At 36.6% G+C, this 21,616-nt stretch overlaps 1 protein-coding gene across 5 annotated transcripts in view; it reads left to right on the top strand.

The window, feature by feature from the left end:
- Positions 1-21,616, top strand: part of COP1 (COP1 E3 ubiquitin ligase) — a 245,207-nt gene that overhangs the window by 7,632 nt on the left and 215,959 nt on the right. For all 5 annotated transcript variants that reach the window (XM_041753668.1, XM_041753662.1, XM_041753655.1 and 2 more), the window contains exon 2: positions 14,282-14,341. In XM_041753668.1, coding sequence (XP_041609602.1) covers positions 14,282-14,341 — 60 coding nt within the window. The remainder of the gene's footprint in view (positions 1-14,281; positions 14,342-21,616) is intronic.

Genomic DNA, 21,616 nt, shown 5'->3' with positions numbered 1-21,616 from the left:
ATTTTCATGAACTAAGTTGTCTTTTTAAAAATATTTTATTTATTTATTCATGAGAGACACACAGAGGGAGAGGCAGAGACACAGGCAGAGGGAGAAGCAGGCTCCATGCAGGGAGCCCGAAGTGGGACTTGATCCCAGGTCTCCAGAATCACGCCCTGGGCCGAAGGCAGGTGTTCAACCGCTGAGGCACCAGGCATACCCTCTCTATTTCTATATAGAGAGGAAGGTGGGTTGTAATAGGTGGTCTGATTTCTGTTCATTGTAATTCTGGTATTAACTTTTGGGAATTCCATCCTTCTCTCTTCCTTGTCTCTGTGTTTTGGGGTGAGTGCTCATTTTCCTCAAATTCAGAGTTGGAATACATGATAGCAGGCCCAAGTAATCTGATGTATTGAAATTCCAATTCCCTGGCCTCAGTATTAGTTCAAGGATGGGCATTTTGGCTTTAATAGAGTTAATGAGACAAAGTGAGTTAAGTAAAAATTATAGATAACTATTTTTGGGATTCTTTTAGATAGTTGTAACTCAAAATTAATAAATGCCACATTCACTCCAAATTGAATGTGCTGTACTAACCATTAGCTTGGTACACATACTCCTAATAAAATATGTGCTCCAGTATAAGCTTTTATAATTTGCAAGGCACTATTCTAGTGGTTTAACATTAGCTACTCAATCTTCACAATAATTGTTTGATACAGATACTTTTATCATTTCGATTTTGTAGATGAGAAAATGAAGGTAGAGAGTAATTTGTTGGAGTTCATATAGTTAATAATGATGGTGTCAGTATTTATATCCAGACATTCTGGCTCAGAGCTCAAGCTAACCACTGTATTACCTTGCCTTTAATTTAGAAATCCAGTGGCTGGAGCTTTTGTTTAAAATCAGCTTAATTGGGCACCCTGGGTGGCTCAGTGGTTTGGTGCCGCCTTCAGCCCAGGTTGTGATCTTGGAGACTGGGATCCAGTCCCATGTTGGGCTCCCTGCATGGAGCCTGCTTCTCCCTTTGTCTCTCTCTCTCTCTCTCTCTGTCTCTCATGAATAAATAAATAAAATCTTTTAAAAATAATAAAAATCAGCTTGATTAACATATAGACAGTGATAATAGTCACTAGTTTTTTTTTTTTTTTTTTAATTTATTTGAGACTGAGAGCACAGAGGTCAGGGGGCAGAGGGAGAAGGAGACTCCCTGCTAAGCAGAGAGCCCAACTTGGGGCAACATCCCAGGACCCCGAGATCATGACTTGAGCTGAAAGCAGATACTTTACTGACTTGAGTTGCCTGGGTGCTCCAATGGTGGTCACTAGTTTTAATTGTATAGTTTAATTCAGTGAGTTTTGACAAATAATAAACCCTAATAAAGACCTAGAACTTTTTTTCACTCTAGAAAGTTCATTGTGCCAACACTCTGCACTCTATCTGCTACCCTCACTTTGACACCTGGCAAATTTTTCTAACACTAGTATTGATTTTTCTAACACTAGCAGTTTTTCCTTCCCTAGGATTTTGTATTAAGAGAGTCATTCCGTATGTAGTCTTTTGTGCCTGACTTTTTATTTGGCATGTTTTTCAGATGTAATGTACCACTAGTTTTTTTTTTTAATTTTTATTTATGTATGATAGTCACACACACAGAGAGAGAGAGGCAGAGACATAGGTAGAGGGAGAAGCAGGCTCCATGCACTGGGAGCCTGATGTGGGATTCGATCCCGGGTCTCCAGGATCGCGCCCTGAGCCAAAGGCAGGCGCTAAGGCACTAAACTGCTGCGCCACCCAGGGATCCCTAATTTTTTCTTTTAATTGCTGGATAGTATTCCATTATATGGATGTAACATTTATTTATATACATCATCAATTTTATTTTTTATTTTATTTTATTTTATTTTTTTACATCATCAATTTTAAAGAGATTTTAGTTTTTTTGTTTCTAGATTTTGGCAATTGTGAAGAAAGTTGTTGTAAACATTCATGTCCAAGTATTCATGTGGACATACCTTCATATCTCTTGGGTAAATAATATGTATATTTTTTTCTTGGGTAAATAGGAGTGTATTGCTGGGTTGTATGGCCAAGTACATGTTTAACTTTGTAGTACACTGCAAAACTGTCTTTAAAAGTGGCTGTATCATTTTGCATTTCTTTTTTTTTTTTTAAGATTTTTAAAAATTTATTCATGAGAGGCACAGAGGCAGAGAGACACAGGCATAGGGAGAAGCAGGCTCCATGCTGGGAACTCAATGTAGGACTTGATCTCGGGACTCCAGGATCACACCCTGGGCTGAAGGTGGCGCTAAACTGCTGAGCCACCCAGGCTGCCCTCATTTTGCATTTCTATCAGTAATATAGAAGAGTTCCAGATCCACATTCTTTTTTATTTCTTTTTTAAGATTTTATTTATTTATTCATGAGAAACACAGAGAGAGGGGCAGAGATATAGGCAGAGGGAGAAGGAGGCTTCCCTGTGGGGAGCCTGATGCCGGACTTGATCCCAGGACCCCGGATCATGACCTGAGCCAAAGGTAGACACTCAACCACTGAGCCACCTAGGTGTCCCCCAGATTCACTCTTGCTAACATTTGGTGTTTCATTTTTTTTTAGTCTTTAAAATTTTAGTTATTGTACTGGGTGTGTAGTAGTATTTCATTGTCATAACTTGATTGCCTTAATGATTGATGACATTGAACATATTTCCATGTGCTTGTTTTCTCATTTGCATACATATGTTTTATAAAGTGTTCTACTCTTTTGCTCAATTTTCTTGTTTGTCTTAGGTTGTAGGGTTCTTTTTTTTTTTTTTTTGTAGGATTCTTTGTATATGCTGGATACTAGTATTTTATGAGTCCTATATATTGCAATATTTTCTCCCAATCTGTTGCTTACCTTTTTTTTTTTTTTTTTAAAGATTGTATTTATTTATTCATGAGAGACACACACACACACAGAGAGGCAGAGACACAGGCAGAGGGAGAAGCAGGCTCCATGCAGGGAGCCTGGACCCCAGGTCTCCAGGGTCACGCCCTAGGCTGAAGGCAGACGCTTAACCACTGAGCTACCCAGACGTCCCTCATGTTACTTTTTATGTACCATGTGTGGTAAGGGTTGAAGATTTTTCCTCTCTGTTAGATAACCAGTGATTGTGGAACCTAATTGTTGAAAAGACCATCTTTGTTCAGTGAATTTTCTTGGAACCTTCCTTAAAAATTAATTAACCCTATGTGTATGAGTTTATTTCTGGAATCTTTGTTGTGTTGATCTATATGTTTATCTTTATGTTAATACCACACTGTCTTGATTGCTATATCATTTTAGTAAATCTTGAAATCAGATAGTTTAATTTTGTTCCTGTATTTCAAAGTTATTTTGGTTATTTAGGTCCTTTGCATTTCCACGTGGATTTTATTTTACTTATTTATTTATTTTTGAGCTCCATGTGGATTTTAGTATTAGCTTACCAATTTCTTCAAAAAAGCATATTAAGATTTTATTTTGGGTACTTTTTCCTTTTTTCTAATTTATTCATTCATTAGAGGCAGAGATAGAAAGAGAGAGAGAGGCAGAGACATAGAGGGAGAAGCAGGCTCCATGCAGGAGCTCCATGTGGGACTCAATCCCCAGATCCTGGGGATTAAATCCTGAGCCGAAGGCAGATGCTCAACTGCTGAGCCACGCAGGCGTCCCTATTATGGGTTCTTTGAATCTCTGACTCAATTTGGGAAGATTTGACATCTTAATGACACTGAATCTTTGAACCATGAACATAGTATGTTTCTTTAATTATTTAGGACTTTAATTTCTGTTAGCAGTGTTTTATGATCTTGTAGTTTTCAGTGCTTGGAACTTGTACGTATTTTGTTAAACTTAGTCCTAAGTATCTCATATTTTGATGGTATTGTATATATTATTTTATTTAAAAGATTTTATTTATTTATTCATGAGAGACACAGAGAGAGGGGCAGAGACAGGGAGAGGGAGAAGCAGGCTCCCTGTAGGGAGCCTGATGCATGACTCAATATTATTTTAATTTCAATTTTTAACTGTTGCTAACAATTTTAATTGTTGCTAATGAAATAAAATTTATTTTTGTATGTTGACTTTGTATCCTGTGATTGTTAAATTCACTTTGTTCTAATGGTTTTCTTTTTGTAGATCCTATGGGGTTTTCTGAGAAGACAATTGTGTCATCTGCAAATCAAGACAGTTTTACTTTTTTCCAATTTGTATGCCCCATTTATTAATTCTATGATTTTGTTTTTTTTTTTGTATATTCATGAGTGATACTGGTAAAAAAATATGTGTTTATATGATTTGGTTTTGATATCAAGTGTATTAGTTTGCTAGGCTTTACATAATATAAGAGACTGGGTAACTTAAATAATAGAAATCTTTTTCTTACAGTTTTAGACTACAGTTTTAGTAGTCCAGGGTCAAGGTATTGACAGGTTTAGCTTCTTCTGAGGTCTCTCTTCTTGGCTAACAGATGGTCACCTTCTTGTTGTGTCTTTACATGGTCATCTTGTGATCTTTGTGTTGTCTTTATTCTGATTTCTTCTTATAAGGACACCAGTCATTGGATTAGGGCCCAATATATGATTTCATTTTACCTTAATTATCTCTACTTTAAGGCCTAGTTTTTAAAGAGTCCCATTCAGAGGTACTATGGGGCTAGGATTTCAGCATAGGAATTTGGGGAAAGACACAGTTCAGCCCATCACACGGGTGATGCTGGTGATTCCCCCCCCCCCTTTTTTTTAAGGTTTTAAGGTTTTATTTATTTTTTCATGAGAGACAGAGACACAGGCAGAGGGAGAAGTAGGCTCCATGCAGGAACCCTGACATGGGACTCCAGGATTGGGCCCTGGGCCAAAGGCAGGTGCCAAACCGCTGAGCCACCAGGGATCCCCATTGTTTATGGGATTTTAAAGGAATGCAGCTTCTTTCATTTCTGATAGTGGTAATTTGTGTTTTCTCTTTTTTTCTTGAATGGTTTAGAGGATTATTAATTTCATTAACCTTTTCAAATTAACTTATTTTGCTATTATTGATTTTCTATATAGTCTGTCCGTTTTCTACCTTACTAATTTTTGGGTTTATTTTTCTTTCCTTTTTTTTTTTTTTTAAAGATTTTATTTATTTATTCATGAGAGACAGAGGCAGAGACACAGGCAGAGGGAGAAGCAGGCCCCACGCAGGGAGCTGGACGTGGGACTCGATCCCGGGTCCCCAGGATCAGGCCTTGGACCAAAGGCGGTGCCAAACCGCTGAGCCACTTGGGCTGCCCGGTATTACATTCTTTATGCCCATGTTGGGTTTTTCATACTTGTTTTTATCAATTACTGAAAGAAGAGTGTTAAAATCTTTATTCCAAGTATAATTGTGGATTTGGTTATGTCTCCATTTAATTCTGTCAGCTTTTGCTTTGTGTATTTTGAAGTTTTGTTAGTAAGACACACACATTTATAGGTGGCGATTTGGGACACCTGGGTGGCTCAGAGGTTGAGGTCTGCCTTCGGTTCAGGAAGTAATCCCGGGAATTGGGATCAAGTTCCGCATCGGGCTCCATGCAAGGAGCCTGCTTCTCTCTTTGCCTTTGTCTGTGCCTCTTCCTCTCTGTCTCTCATGAATAAATAAATAAATAAATCTTTAAAAAAAAAAGAAAAAGAAATAGAGGTGGTGAATTGGTAACCTTTTCATTCTCAAATGTCCCTCTTTATTCCTGGTAATATTTGTTGTGATATCTAATTGGTGTAATGTTAATACAGCTTTTCCACCTTTTTATAAGTGGTGACATGGTATGTTTTTTTGGTCCTTCATTCATTTTTTTTTTTTTAAGATTTTATTCATGGAGGCATCCTATTCCTTTTATTAAAAAATTTCATGTAAAATTGATAGCTCATAAAATTCACCATTGCAACCAGTTAATGTTTACGATTCACTAGTTTTTAATACATTCCTGGTATTGTGCAACCATTAGCACTATCTATTCCAGAACATGTTTGTCACCCCAAGGGGGAAACCCTATACTCATTAAATAGTCACTGCCCTTCTCTTCCCTTGGCAACCACTTTCTCTCACTTTTTCTAATTTGCTTTCTCTCTTTACAGATTTGCCTCTTCTGGACACTTCATATAAGTAGATTCATACAATATGTGGTCTTTTGTGTCTGGCTTAGCATATATTTTTAAGCTTAATCTGTATTGTAGTGTGTATCACTTCATGGCTGAATAATATTCCATTATATCAATAGACCGTGCTTTATCCATTCATGAGATGATGGATATTTGGGTTGTTTCCATTTTTTATTTATTATGAATAATGTTCTTATGAATATTTGTGTAGAAGATTTTGTTTGAATATAATGTTCTCCAGGCTCTGTATTATTTACCTAGGAGCATAATTACTAAAGTCATACGGTAATTCTGTGTTAAACATTTTGAAGAACTGCCAAACTGTTTTCCACAGAGGCTGCACCATTTTACATTCCTATCAGTAGTATGCAAGAGTTTAAATTTCTCCACATCCTCACCAACATATATTTTAAAAAAATTATAGTCAACATAGTGCATGTAAAGTATCTCATTGTGGCTTTGATTTATTTTCCCATATTGACTAGTGATATTGAACATCTTTTTATGGGCTTATTGGCTATTATTACTTTTTAAAGGTTGTATTTTGATCTTTTTTTTTTTTTTGTATTTTGATCTTCAGTAGTTAACTTGGGTCAGTCAGTAGTATACTTCTTCTATACTAGAGCCAAAATAGAGTTCAGAGCAAAGTCATGGTCTGGCTTTTACATTTTGGTTGAATGCACACGTGTGCATGAGGTGGAGAGGGGCAGAGGGAGAAGCGGGGTAGGGTGCCTGTTCAGCAGGGAGCCCTACAGGTTCAATCCCAGGACCCCAGGATCATGACCTGAGCCAGATGCTTAACTGACTGAGCCACACAGGTGACTGTGTAATGTTGGTTTTTGAATGCAATTAAATGACAGAGATAACCTTTTGGCAAGCTTAAGTTTGTACGATATATCAAATGCCTTCAGTTTTTGGTAGTGAGTATGCTCTTCACCAGAGCTATTGGATTTTCTGTCTTCTGTTTATTTTCTTTTTGTGTTTTCATTTAGATAATGTCTATTGACCTATCTTCACATTCACAACTTCTTACCTTGTGTTTCCTGTATTGATGAGTCCATGTCAGTAATGCTTTGTATTTGATGTGGTTTTTAAAATTTCTAGGAATTGCATTTTACTTTCTCTTATGAATTCATATTTCTTGTTGTATTTTCAGGTACTGTATTTTTTTAACTGGTTCTTTGTATGTCTTCCGTTTCCCTCATACTTCTCATACTTCTGTGATCCTTTAAATCTGGAGCATATTTGTAATAAATGTTTTGAAGTCTTTTCTGCTAATTCCATTATGTATTTTTTGTTCCTATTGACTGGTTTTCCTCCTTTTTATGGTCCACATTTTCCTGCTATTTTCCATGCCTAGTAATTTTTTTTTTTTGATAGTGGACAGTAATGGACATTGCCATTACTAAATGCTGAATTTTATTTTTTTCCTTTACAGAGTATCGGACTTTGTTCTGGCAGGAAGCGAAGTTCTTTGTAGATCAGTTTAATCCTTTTGAGTATTTTTTTAATTAAGTTAAATTTTTTTGTAATAAAACTTTATTTTGAGAAAATTATAGATTCACATGCATTTGTTATAAAATTTTTATTTTGAGGATGGCTGATGAGTCCTTTTTCTAGAGCTAGTTTAGCTCCACTACTAATGACTCTTCTGGATTTTCTATTAAGTGCCCTGCATTTTATAGTTTCTTGGTCATTTTTAACTGATCTTGTAGGGTTTTTGCCCTGGGTACATATGACTAGTATTCAGCAAAAGACTTAAAAATCCAGTGTAGATTTCTAAAATTCTTTCCCTCAAAGATCTCAGTACTGTGCTGTTTAGTGTCCAGTGTCTGAAAGCAATTTTTCATTTATCCCTCCTCTCCCTCTAGTATTCTAAGTATATACATAGCAAGAGGGTAAGTCAGCTTGCAGTTAAATTTTCACAAGTGCAGAGTGAGCTGATTGTATTTCATATTGTCCTTTGGCCAACCCAAGGGTCCTCTCTTGCTTTTATTTTACTTTGTCTTAATTTTTTGACTCTAAGTTGAACTTTTTTCTTCTTTTATACTTTGACATATCTGAAAACTGGATGGTATTTTTTTTTGGATGATATATGGTGGAATTAAAAAAAATTCCCATTTGCAGGGTGGCAGTTGGAGGTAGCGTCATGTAGTCACTTCATGTAGATGTGTAAACACAGAAAACATCTGCCTCAAAACTTGAATATAGGTTTCAGCAGACTGGAAGAAAGTCTCTGAGACAATTGTGAATTATTGTTTTATTCCTTATGAACTAAATATTTATATGTGGGAGTGAAGGGTGGAGGAGGTTCTAGGATGAGGTATAAATTAGACATGTTTAGCAACATTCCTAAAGCTGGTGTCAGATGTAGGTTAGCTGGCCAAATGTAAACCTGGTTTAAGATCCCAGTACCAATAGCATTTAGTTCTGTCTTAGATTCTCTGAATAAATTTTACCTGATCAAAGTAGTGGAGAATATTGTGTGGAAAAATCTGGGTATCAGTGACTTAGTCAAAAGTGGTTCAGGAAAGTTAGACCCCAAAGAATGAGAATTTTGTAGGAAAATTCTAATCATGTGCATGTGCATATTTTTTTCCACAACAGGGTCATGATAAGACTTGTTTCAGTCTTAAAGAGTGTTTTAGAGAAGCATAGAGGCTCCTGGGTATCTCTGCAGGTTAAGTGTCTACCTTCAGCTCAGGTCATGACCTCAGGGTCTTGGGATAGCATCAGGCTCCCTGCTCAGCTGGAAGTCTACTTCTCTCTCCTTCTCTCTCTCCCTCTGCTTGTGCTCTCTCTTGCTCTTGCTCTCTCTTTCAAATAAGTAAATAAATTGTAATAAAAAAAAAAGAGAAGCATAAATCAAATTCCTAGCTGGTAAGAAAGTATTATTATAGTTTATTTAGCAGAATAAACTTCTTTTTTAGTAGTATAATAGTACATCTTACTATTTTTTTAAGAAGGGGGAGTGGTAGAGAGAATCTCAAGCTTGTAGCCTAACTCAGGGCTCAGTGTTACCACCCTGAGATCATGGTCTGAAAAGAAATCAAGAGTCTGGACTAAGACCAGTCTGTTAAGACATTTGTATCTTGCTTCTGAGCTTCAGTTAATGCAGCATGAAACAGAGATGTGATGGTATTTTCACGTAAACTTATAAACATATTTACTTAGGGAACAGAAATATCTTTTTCTTCAAATCTTAAAAATGCTTTAGTAGAAGAGCTGTTTAAAAGGTTGGTATGTTAATATCTAGACCTTCTGTGGTAGAAAATTTGGATATTTGCTACTGTGTATGCAACAATTGAGTTTTATAAATTAATCAGTGTAGGTAGGGACTACAGAGTTTCACTCAGAGAGACAGTTTTTTTTTTTTTTTAAAACCGAAATACCATATGAAGTAATTGACAGTGTGGTATTACAGAAAGAATAAGCAGATCAAGTAGTAAAGAATGGAGAACTCCAAAATAGACCAGTATAGTTAACTGATCTTTGACAAAGGAGCAGCAAAGACAATACAAAAAAGAGGTTTTTTAGGCGCTTGGGTGGCTCATTCGGTTAAGCATCCTTCTTCCTATTCTTGATCTCAGCTCAGGTCTTGACCTTGGGTTGTGAGTTCTACCAACCTCACTACCTACTAGAAAGAGAGAGAGAGAAAAGATGGTCCATTCATTCATTCATTCATCTTATTTATTTATTTATTTATTTATTCAAACATAAACATATAAATATAAACAAAATATTTATATTTTTATAAATATATAAATAAATATAAATATAAATATTTTAATAAATATATAAACATAAATAAAATAATTATTTATTTATACGAATATAAACATTTATATTTATATAAATATAATTATTAATTAATTAATTGATTAATTATTTTAAAAATATTTTATTAATGAGAGACAGAGAGAGAGAGAGAGAGAGAGAGAGAGAGAGAGAGGCAGAGACACACAGGCAGAGAGAGAAGCAAGCTCCATGCAGGGCGCCTGACATGGGACTCGATCCTGGGTCTCCAGGACCATGACCCAGGCGGAAGGCAGTGCTAAACCGCTGAGCCACCGGGGCTGCCCAAGATGGTCTTTTTTAAAATTTTTTTATTTTTTTTATTTTATGATAGTCACATGGAGAGAGAGAGAGGCTGAGACACAGGCAGAGGGAGAAGCAGGCTCCATGCACCGGGAGCCCTACGTGGGATTCGATCCCGGGTCTCCAGGATCACGCCCTGGGCCAAAGGCAGGCGCCAAACCGCTGTGCCACCCAGGGATCCCCCAAGATGGTCTTTTTAATAAATGATGCTGAAATAACTGGACATCCACATAAAAAAAAAAAAAAAGGAATCTATACACAAGACCTTATACCATTCACTAAAATCAGCTAAAAATGCATCCCAGACCTAAGTGTAAAATGCAAAACTGTAAAACTCCTAGAAGATAACATAGGGGAAATCTAGATGACTTTGAATTTGGTTATGAGTTTTTAGGTGGAACACCAAAGGCATGATCTATAAAAAGGAGCAATAAATGGAATTTCTTTAAAATTAAAAATTTCTTTTTTAAAAGATATTATTTATTTATTCATGAGAGACAGAGAGAGAGAGGCAGAGACATAGGCAGAGGGAGAAGCAGGCTCCATGTAGGGAGGCTGATGTGGGACTTGATCCTGGGTCTCCAAGATCAGGCCCTGGGCTGAAGGCAGCGCCAAACCGCTGAGCCACCCGGGCTGCCCTAGAATTAAAAATTTCTGCTCTGTGAGAGATACTATTAAGAGAATGGAAGGATTAGCCACAGCTCAGGAGAATATATTTGTATAAGACATATCTCATAAAAAACTTTTATCTAAAATATACAAAGAACCCTTAAAACTGAACAGTAAGAAAACAACCTGATTAAAAAAATGAATCAAAGACTTCAACATACACCTCACCAAAGATACATCGATGGCAAATAAGCATATGAAAACATTATATTCCATATCGTATGTCATCAGGAAAATGCAAATCAAAACAATGAGGTATTAATATACACCTTTTAGAATGGTTATAATTTAGAGGACTGACTACACCAGTTGCTGAGGAGAATAGGAAGCAACAGGAAGTCTAGCTCTTTGCTGATAGGAATGAAAAAATGGTACTGGTGCCTTTTGGAAGACAGTTTGGTGGTCTCTTACAAAACTAAACATACTTTTACCATACAAATTTTGTTGTTACCTATTGGTATTTACCCAAAGGAGTTGAAAGCTTATGAATACACAGAAACCTGCCATTGGATGCTTATAACAGCTTATTTATAATTCCCAAATCTTGGAGCAACCAAGAAGTTCTTTAGAAGGTGAATGGATAAATACAGTGTGGTACATCCAGACAATGAATATTATTCAGCATTAAGAAGAAATGAGCTATCAAGCTTTGAAAAGATACAGAGAAATCTTAAAGCCGTATTGCAAAATGGAAGAAGCCAATCTGAAAAGGCTACATACTGTATGATCCCAACTCTATGACATTCTAAAGGAGACACAACTGGAGACAGTCAAAAGATCAGTGATTGTGGATGAAGAGAGAGAGAGGAGTAGGCAGAGCAAGAGGATTTTTAGGCCAGTGAAAAATAATCTTTTTATTACAATGATGAATATATATCAATATGCTTTGGTTCAAACACATAGAATGTACAATATGAAGAGTGAATCTTAAGGTTAAGTGTGGACTTTGTAATTGTGATGTGTCAGTGTAAATTCATCTTTGGGGCAAAGTATACCATTCTGGTGAGTGATGTTGATAATGGCAAAAGATATGCATATGTTTAGGACATCAAATATATGGGAAATCTCTGTATCTTCCTTTCAGTTTTGTTGTGAACCTAAAACTACTCTAAAAAAGGTCTTTAATTAAAAGGGGAAGATGTAAATGTTGCTTCCACTATGGGTTTTGAGCCTTAAGACATCTGCCTGAGCACCCAGTAGCCAACTGTACATATAAAGTAAAATCTGTCCTTCCCAGATCTGTTCTTCAGCACCCTTCAGCCACAAACTGGGCTCACAGAGCAGTTTACATAGCTCATCCACATGCTCTTAGGGGGGAACTGTAGCCTGAAATCCATCAAGCAGGAACAAGATGAACTTTGTTTCAAAAGAGAAATTACCACATCTCCATGTTTAGTAGACCTCCTTTTTTTCTATATCCAGCAGAGTAAAGGCTGACAAAACCAACACAGTCTAAGCCAACTCACTATATGTGGTAAAACTCTGAGCTTGTGCAACATTGGGATTTTATTTTATTTTATTTTATTTTATTTTATTTTATTTTATTTTATTTTATTTTATTTTATTTTATTTATTTGTTTATTTTTTTATGATAGTCACAGAGAGAGAGAGAGGCAGAGACATAGGCAGAGAGAAGCAGGCTCCATGCACCGGGAGCCCGATGTGGGATTCGATCCTCGGTCTCCAGGATCGTGCCCTGGGCCAAAGGCAGGCGCCAAACCGCTGCGCCACCCAGGGATCCCCCAACATTGGGATTTTATAACTATTTTTATGATTTCATATTCTAAGATAGTATTTATGCCCAGGAAATTTTTCTTGAAGAAATGAGTGAATTTTTATTTTATAATTTAAATGGATCATTAATAAGGATTGGATATGTATGCCAGTAACAGAAAACTTGATAAATACTGCCTTAAACAAGTGAAGATTTACTTTTCTCATATAATTTGAAGTCCAGAGGTAGGCGGTCCATAGATGATGCAGCTGCTTAAGGGTGTCATCAAGGAACCTATATTCCTAGCTTACGGTTTTTATCTTCGTAGTCAGAAGATGGCTATTGTGGAGTGCCTGGCTGGCCCCATCCGTTAAGTGGCTGATTCTTGATTTGGCTCAGATCATGATCTTATTTAGCATCATGGGATTGAGCCCTTTGTCAGGCTTTGCACTCAGTGGGGAATCTGCTTTTATATTCCCCCTCTCTTCCTCTGCCCCCACTTTTTTGCGCTCCCTCTCTCAAACAAATCCTAAAAAATAAAAAATAAGAAGATGGCTATTTTCTCTCTGGAGACTTCATCAGAGTTTTCAGAAGGAAAAGAAAGATAAATGGAAATATCTTTATAAGACTTTGTATTTTTCTGGTAGATAGTGGTCTCTCTGTGATTAATAACTACCTTTTGTTGGCCAGAACTATATTGGTATGACTTGGTATTTAACTCATTGTATCTGGAATTAGCATAGAATGGTGGTTAAGAGCATAGACATAAGGTTGAAAAATCATAATCATTTAACTGTGTGTATGTAATCATCTAACTTTATAACTGTAAAATTTTTGTGCCTTAATTTGCCTCTATTAAATGTATTTAGTAATATGTACCTACAAACCCTTTGTTGAAAAGATTAGAGTTAATATATATCATTTTTAAATTGTACTATTTTAAGTATTAGTTATAATTTACTATCTTCATTATATAGAAGAGTTATTGATATTGGAATTGTAATTTATAAACTTAGGGAGCTAGTTTTTTTAAATACTAAATGAAATAGCATTTGGATTAGGTGCTTTTGAGTACAGGGATAGTTGAAAAAGACGGTAGAACTCTAAGGACTACTTGTGACTGTATTGCAATACTGTATTATTAAAATATGCATTATTGCATGGAACTTTAAGGACTCTTGTGACTATGGATGCGTAAAAGTACTGGGGTCATTTTAATTTACTCATTTAATTTATCTTAAAGCTTGATGACCTATTTTTTTATATTTATTTGTTTATTTAAATTTTTAAAGGTTTTATTTATTCATGAAAGACAGACAGAGAGAGAGAGAGAGAGAGAGAGAGGCAGAGAGACACAGGCAGAGGGAGAGGCAGGCTCCATGCAGGGAGCCCCATGTGGGAATTGATTCGGGGACTCCAGGATCACGCCCTGGGCCAAAGGCAGGCGCTAAACGGCTGAGCCACCCAGGGATTCCTGAGCTTGATGACTGTTAGGGCTTCTTGAATAAATTGTCTTACCACCAATCCCCTAAAGCACCTTTAACTCAACAGAAATTCTTGATAGATGTTTGAAGACTAGCTATGTTATTGATAAATGATTTTGTTGGTATTGTAACCTGCCTTGTCAATTTATAATCACTCTACTGAAAAAAATTTTCCATTTTCTTTTTAGCCCTATCTGCTTTGATATGATTGAGGAAGCATACATGACGAAATGTGGCCACAGCTTTTGGTAAGATGATTTTATTTAGCAAAAGTATCTTGATTTCTAACTTGTGTGTAAATGCAGCCAGTGAGAAGTTATGTTTTTAAAATAATTTTGGTTATCTTGTAATTTCTTTGATCAATGTATTTTTACAGGTTAAGCAGCTCAAGGTAGTAAGCATATGGTTGGTGCACAATTTCTGTGAAATACTTAGATTTACTTACAGATGGATTTTAAAACTTTTGGGTTGATTAATTATTATAGAGTTTTGATTACTGTTTTAGAAAATTGGGTGCTGGGTAATTAGGATGAAGCATGAAGCATCTTTAACTCACTTGTGGAGATAAGTATGAGGCCCGGTAAAGGATGTTAGAAAGTCATGGGAAAAAGATATAGGGGATTAAAAAGACCTATGTTTTCTACTTTAACAGTTTGCAGTGTTATCTTTAGTTGTTTAGTCTTGTATAATATGTCACATTAATCAGTATATTTAAAAGGTTTTTAATTGTGGTAAAATTCACATTACGTAAAATTTACTGTCTTAACCATTTTTAAATTGAGTAATGTTTGTTTGCATTGTTGTGCAATCTCTAGCATTTATCTTGCAAAACTGAAACTTTATACTCTTTAAGTAACTCTCCATTCCCCCTCCCCCAGCCTCTGTCAATCACTATTTTACTTTGTTTCTGTGAATTTGATTATTCTAGATACCTCATATAAATGGCATCAAATAGTATTTGTATTTTTGTGACTGGCCTAATTTGCTTAGCATAAGGTCCTTAAGTTTCATCCTTGTAGCATATGTCAAAGTTTCCTCCCTTTTTAAGGCTGAATAGTGTTCCATTGCATGTATATAAACTCTGTTTTATTTGTTCATTTATCTGTTCATTTGTTAAGAATGATGCTTTGAACATTGATGTATAAATATCTTCTTGAGATCCTGGTTTCAGTTCATTTGGATATATACTCAGAAGCAGAATGGCTATTTCATACGGTAGTTCTATATTTAATATTTTGAGGAATCTACATACTGTTTTCTGTAGTTGCTGTACCATTTTACGTTTCTCCCAGAAGTACACAAGAGTTCCAGTTTTTGCACATCTTCTCCAACACTTGTCATTTTCTTTCTTTTTTTAATGGTAGCCACCCTAATGGTTGTGTAATCTGTGTTTAATTCCTTTTATTTATTTATTTTTGTGTTTTTTTGTTTGGGAGTGGCGTATTATATTTGCAGTCAATCATGTCCATAAATTATTTATACACTGTTGATACAGTATTTTTGGCTTAGTATTTCTTTTGTGTTCTAATAGTCCCTGTATTCTAATTCATATTGAAGTTAGACCCATAATTTTATTCTGAAGTTGAATGTAATATCTGGTATTGATATTCACTAGTCAAGTACTGGGTGTTATTACCAGTTTGTAAGTATCTTAGTTTGATTTGGAGCATGACACATCAGTGATAGGTATATCCAATCTGCTAGTCACTTGAGAAGAAGTTTAGAATAAAAATGGCTTTAGCTTGCACTGTTTTTTATTAAAATATAAGTTATTACAATAAGTAATATGTAGTCTTTGCTAAAAAACAACTTTTATTGTTCAGAAAGTTGTAACATGAAAAGTAAATGTCACCATTTTTCTAGTCTTTTTTTGTCTACTTCCTTAGATGTTATCACTGGCAAGGAGTGATGGTATATTCTTTCAGAATTTTTTTTGCCGGTTTCATAATTTTGATTTCCTGATATATCATTGCATTATATCCTTATAGTTCATAAATCACTTTCTGCTCCATATTGCTACGGTAATTCTGGTCATTTGTGTCTTGCTTTTAGATTGATACATGTATGGTCTTGATCTTAGGCTGATGGTTTAACAGTAGTGTTTCCTTGGGTCCATTAACTGATCCAGTACTATAGCGTTCCATAGGAAACCATGTCCCTTCCTTAGAGATTTTTTTTTTAAATTTTTATTTATTTATGATAGTCACACACACACAGAGAGAGAGAGAGAAAGAGGCAGAGACACAGGCAGAGGGAGAAGCAGGCTCCATGCACCGGGAGCCCGATGTGGGATTCGATCCTGGGTCTCCAGGATCGCGCCCTGGGCCAAAGGCAGGCGCCAAACCGCTGCGCCACCCAGGGATCCCCTCCTTAGAGATTTTGATTTTCATCTCTGGAAAATTGGGTGATTTAGATTAGGCTCTGTAAGCCTTTGGTTGTATTGAATATTGGACCAGATAATTCTTTGTTGTGGGTGATTATCCTGGATATCGTAGATTGTTTAGCAGTATCCCTGGCCTCTACCCAGTAGCAGCCCCTTTCCTCACAAATATGACAACCAAAAATGTCTCCAGACATTTTTTTTTCAAGTTTTCTATTTTTTTTTTTAAGATTTTTATTCATGAGACACACACAGAGAGAGAGACAGATCGAGAGAGAGAGAGAGAGAGAGAGAGAGAGGCAGAGACACAGGCAGAGGGAGAAGCAGTCTCCATGCAGGGAGCCCAACATGGGACTCGATCTCGGGTCTCCAGGATCATGCCCTGGGCTGAAGGCAGCACTAAACCGCTGAGCCACCCAGGCTGCCCTGTCTCCAGACATTGCCAGATATTCAGTAGGGGACAAAATTGCCCACATTTGAAAAATACTGATTAGGGAGCTAAAAGAGCAGGGTCTTGAAGTTGATAAATCAGGATTCTGGTTCTGGCCCTAAAACTTTACATTTGTCCATTCACTCAGCTAGTCTCTCCTCCTCCTTTTTCTCTTCCCTCCTCCCTTTTCTCTTATCTCTTCCTATTCATTCACCACCTCTTTCATAGTTTTGCAGGTGTAAATGTTTGGTACAAATTATAAAGTGAGGAACTAATTTTTTCTAACTCCCCTCCTTTAATTTAAATTTCACTGTGACATTTTTAAAGGATGTGGAAGAGTCTCCTAAATCAGTGTAATATTCTTGCTTCACTGTATTGCGAAGTGTAATAAATTACTGATTGACTTTATAATTAAATAGGCCTGGCCTTTTCAATGAGTCCTATAGTCTTCATGGTGTGTCCTTAGGTCTTTGTTGGAAAACCCTACTGGTTTCTTAAATATCTGTTTTTTTCCTTCAAATGAAAATTGTTTAGACCCTTGTTATAATTCATGTTATAAGCTGATATGAATGTGTTTTATTTACTTATGTATTTTAAAGATTTTATTTATTTATGTGACAGAAAGCACAAGCAGGGGGAGCTGCAGGCAGAGAGAGAGGGAGAAGCAAAGCAGTCTCTTCACTGAGCAGGGAGTCCGATGTAGGGCGTAATCCCAGGACCCTGGGATCATGACCTGAGCTGAAGGCAGACACTTAATTGACTGAGCCACCCAGATAAATGCGTTTTAAGATACCTTCCAGAGAGCAGGTTTTGGTAGGATGGAGACCATAGGTTGACAGGAGCTAATAAACTTGGAGACTGGCAGTCCTATGTCAGGCTTGTGAAACAAGACATTGTGAGACATTTTGTACTTTAAAAGAAAAGCTCATAATTATTTACCCTGTCCTATCATGTGGGGCTGGTGTGACTTCAGTCGTTAATGGTAGCCTCTTGGATTAGATCTTCACTGACTTGAACGCTGGCTGGTAAACTGGAACTGAGCAGTGTTACCACTTCCAGGGTCCATCCAGATTATTAACACTAATCAGAACTGTTTATCTCACTTAAAAATGGTAACTCTTAATTTTTAACAGGGTGGAGACACTATTCCCACTTGAGAGTGAGTCTGCAGTTAGCTTTTGTCTAACCAAATTTAGTGATATGATAAAATCTAAAAAAAACTGGCTTTTTTGTGATGTAGATGTAAGGTTTGGTCTTTCTCTTTGCTGCCTCCAGCTTGCACCACACACCTTGCTTCTCAGACCTCATGTCTACCAAGTTCTGAGTTACTATTCTGTTTCATTACAAATTAATTATAATTAATAGCACTCCTCGGTGTTGTCCATCTTCCAGCTATCTGCAGTCAGACAGATAGCTGTCTTTTGGGTATCTGTTTGTCTTTTGGGACTTCTAATTCATCATCTTGTACCTTGCTATTAGTCTTTCTTTATTCCTGGTTATTATGTAGGACCGTTGGTATAGATTTGTCCTTCCTGTTCTTGTTACAGTCCCCTTTTTTGCGAATTTTCTGATTATTCAGTTTTCTTTCTTTCTTTTTTTTTTTTTTTTAAGATTTTATTTATTTATGAGAGACACAGAAGGCAGAGACATAATAGGCAGAGAGAGAAGCAGGCTCCATGCAGGGAGCCCAGTGTGGGACACGATGGAGTCCCTCCCGGGACTGCAGGATTATGTCCTGAGCCAAAGGCAGACGTTCAACCACTGAGCCACCTAGGCATCCCTGGAATTACTATTTTTAAGAGTTTCAGTGTGAGTAGCTTTTGAAAACTTCTCAGGTAGACCCAAGATAGATATCCTTTTATCCCCCCTATTTTGATCACTAGTCTTCTTCTCCTTCTTTTGGTATACAAAATACCACATCTCAGGTGGGGTGATGGTAATTCTATTGAGTTACTGTGAAAGAAATAATTGAGAATTTCTAATGGTTATATGACCCAGAAGACAGCATGTTTCTTTTTTGTCTATATTTCTTCATGCATTCAACATTTATTTAGTTAAACTCTAACGGGATATTGTGCTAGACATTGAGGGTACAGAGATGAATTAAAACAAAGCCTTGCTTTGAATGAACAAATAGAAGAGGAGATGATAGACATATATACAGATAAATACAAAATGAGATAGTTACAATTTCTCAAACCAGGGCAGGTCTGCTTTGGGATGGTAGTGAGATATATCTTATTGTCATGTCAGTTTTACACAGTATGTAATTTGATGCATTTTCATTTTATAATGTAGATGGATATTGTCAATGCAATATGGAAAAGTCACTTGAACTTTTATTCCTGAGGACAGGTCCTTCTGGCTGTGTCCTAGACTGTTTTCTCTTCTAGGAGTGGATGGTGTGGTAGTAAATCTAATGACAAGGAATTAGGATGCTGAAGGATGATTAGGATGCTATAAATAGAGGAGGATATTCTACTGGGCTCTCGGATAATTTCTTGTCTGTTGACAAACTCTTTCACTGGGTTAATGACTTAGCTTGTTCTCCTTGTCATATTATTTGTTCATTTCTAACAGTCATTTCTTTTTAAAAGTCATTTGCTAAGATTTCAAATGTCCTTCTGCTTATCTGTCAACCCCTTCTCTCATCTTTCATAACAGTCCCCGATTCTCTACTTCATGACTTGGTTTATTTGAACTTGCAGATTTTTTTAATTTTTTAATTATTTTTTTTAAACAAGTTAGTTTTTTTTTTTTTTTTTAAGATTTTATTTATTTATTCATGAGAGACACACAGAGAGAGGCAGAGACACAGGAAGAGGGAGAAGCAGGCTCCATGCAGGGAGCCAGATTGGGACTCGATCCTGGGTCTCCAGGATCACGCCCTGGGCTGAAGGCGGTGCCAAACCATCCGGGCTGCCCAGAACTTGCAGATTTTTTTAAAGGCTAAATCTTGTCATGTGGGAACATTTTTAGTAATAGGAACTCATTTCCATTTCCCCTAAGCAGACTGTGTTTCCATGTTGTAATTGCATACCTGCTTTATGTTTCTCCCTTGCAATAAAAATGAAAAAAAAATTGTATATTATTTCCTTCATTGAAATGTCTATGTGGGAAATTTTCTGTTAGATATGGAGCCTATCTTGTGGTAATATGGTAATCGTAGCCTTGTCATAATTGCAACAGGTGATGTTATTATTTCTGGAACACTGTACAAGTCCTTTGTTTTATATATTTATATATGTTATATATATTTATAAATAAACTGTTATGTGCCAGCCATTTACTCTGATCTTTAAATCCTTGTGCTGTGCCAAAGACCCATCACTACATCAGTTTTCTATCATTACTTGAAAGTACCAAATGTGAGATGAGAAAGTAGTTGATAATTAGTAGAGAAACCTGATGGATGAAGGTTTCTGTTTTGGTAAGGTAGAATGAAGAAAGGGGCTTATAAAAATTAACTTCAGTTTATAAAGCTGAAATAAATTTATAGTAATTTTTTAAAAAAGATTTTATTTATTCATGAGAGAGAGAGAGAGAGAGAGGCAGAGACAGAGACATAGGCAGAGAGAGAAGCAGGCTCCATGCAGGGACTTGATGTGGGACTTGATCCAGGGACTCCAGAATTACACCTTGGGCCAAAGGCAGGCGTTCAGCCGCTGAGCCACCCAGGTGTCCCAGATTTATAGTAATTTGGATACAGAATAAAAGATGCTATCTTTTTAGGAATCTTCTTTATAAATCAGCCTTGTAATTTCTTACAAATATTTTTTTCTGATTGTTAGTAACAATGCCTTTTTTTTTTTTTTAAATTTTTTTTTAAAATTTTTTATTTATTTATGATAGTCACAGAGAGAGAGAGAGGCAGAGACACAGGCGGAGGGAGAAGCAGGCTCCATGCACCAGGAGCCCGATGTGGGATTCGATCCCAGGTCTCCAGGATCGCACCCTGGGCCAAAGGCAGGCGCCAAACCGCTGCGCCACCCAGGGATCCCTTTTTTTTTTTTTTTTTTAAATTCATTTGAGAGAGAACAAGAATGGAGCAAAAACAGGAGAAGGGGCAGAGAGAGAGTGAGAAGCAGACTCCCTGCTGAGCAGGGAGCCTGACCTGGGGCTTTGTCCCAGGATGCTGAGAGATGGGAGCTGAAGGCAGATGCTTAACCATCTGAGCCACCTGGGAGTCCTGAGCAATGCGTTTTTATTTTTTATTTTTTTAAAGATTTTATTTATTTATTCATAGACACAGAGAGAGGGGCAGAGACACAGGCAGAGGGAGAGGGAGAAGCAGGCTCCATGCAGGGAGCCCAATGTGGGACTCGATCCCAGGTCTCCAGGATCACACCCCAGGCTGCAGGCGGCGCCAAACCGCTGCACCACCAGGCTGCCCGCAATGTGTTTTTACTATAGAAACTTGTAGATATCTACAAAGAAAAAGTTTCCCATAAATTTTATGACCCAGAGAAATATACTGTTAACATTATGATGAATGTCTTTTTTGTTTTATTTTAAATGTACACATATGCAATTTTTTAAAAACAGTAACGAGATTGTGCTGTATCCACTGTGTTCGAAATTTTCCTTTTTAGTCTGTAAAAAGTGATACAAAAATAAATAAATAAAAAAGTGATACGGTGACTTTTTTCTAATGTCAATTTGATATTTCTCTGTGGTTTAATGGAACTGTATATATATATATATGTATGTATG

The sequence above is a fragment of the Vulpes lagopus genome, chromosome 1, assembly GCF_018345385.1.
Source record: "Vulpes lagopus strain Blue_001 chromosome 1, ASM1834538v1, whole genome shotgun sequence".
NCBI lineage: Eukaryota > Metazoa > Chordata > Mammalia > Carnivora > Canidae > Vulpes > Vulpes lagopus.
The sequence above is the reverse complement of the archived record's forward strand: the minus strand, read 5'-3'. Positions and strand labels throughout refer to the sequence as shown.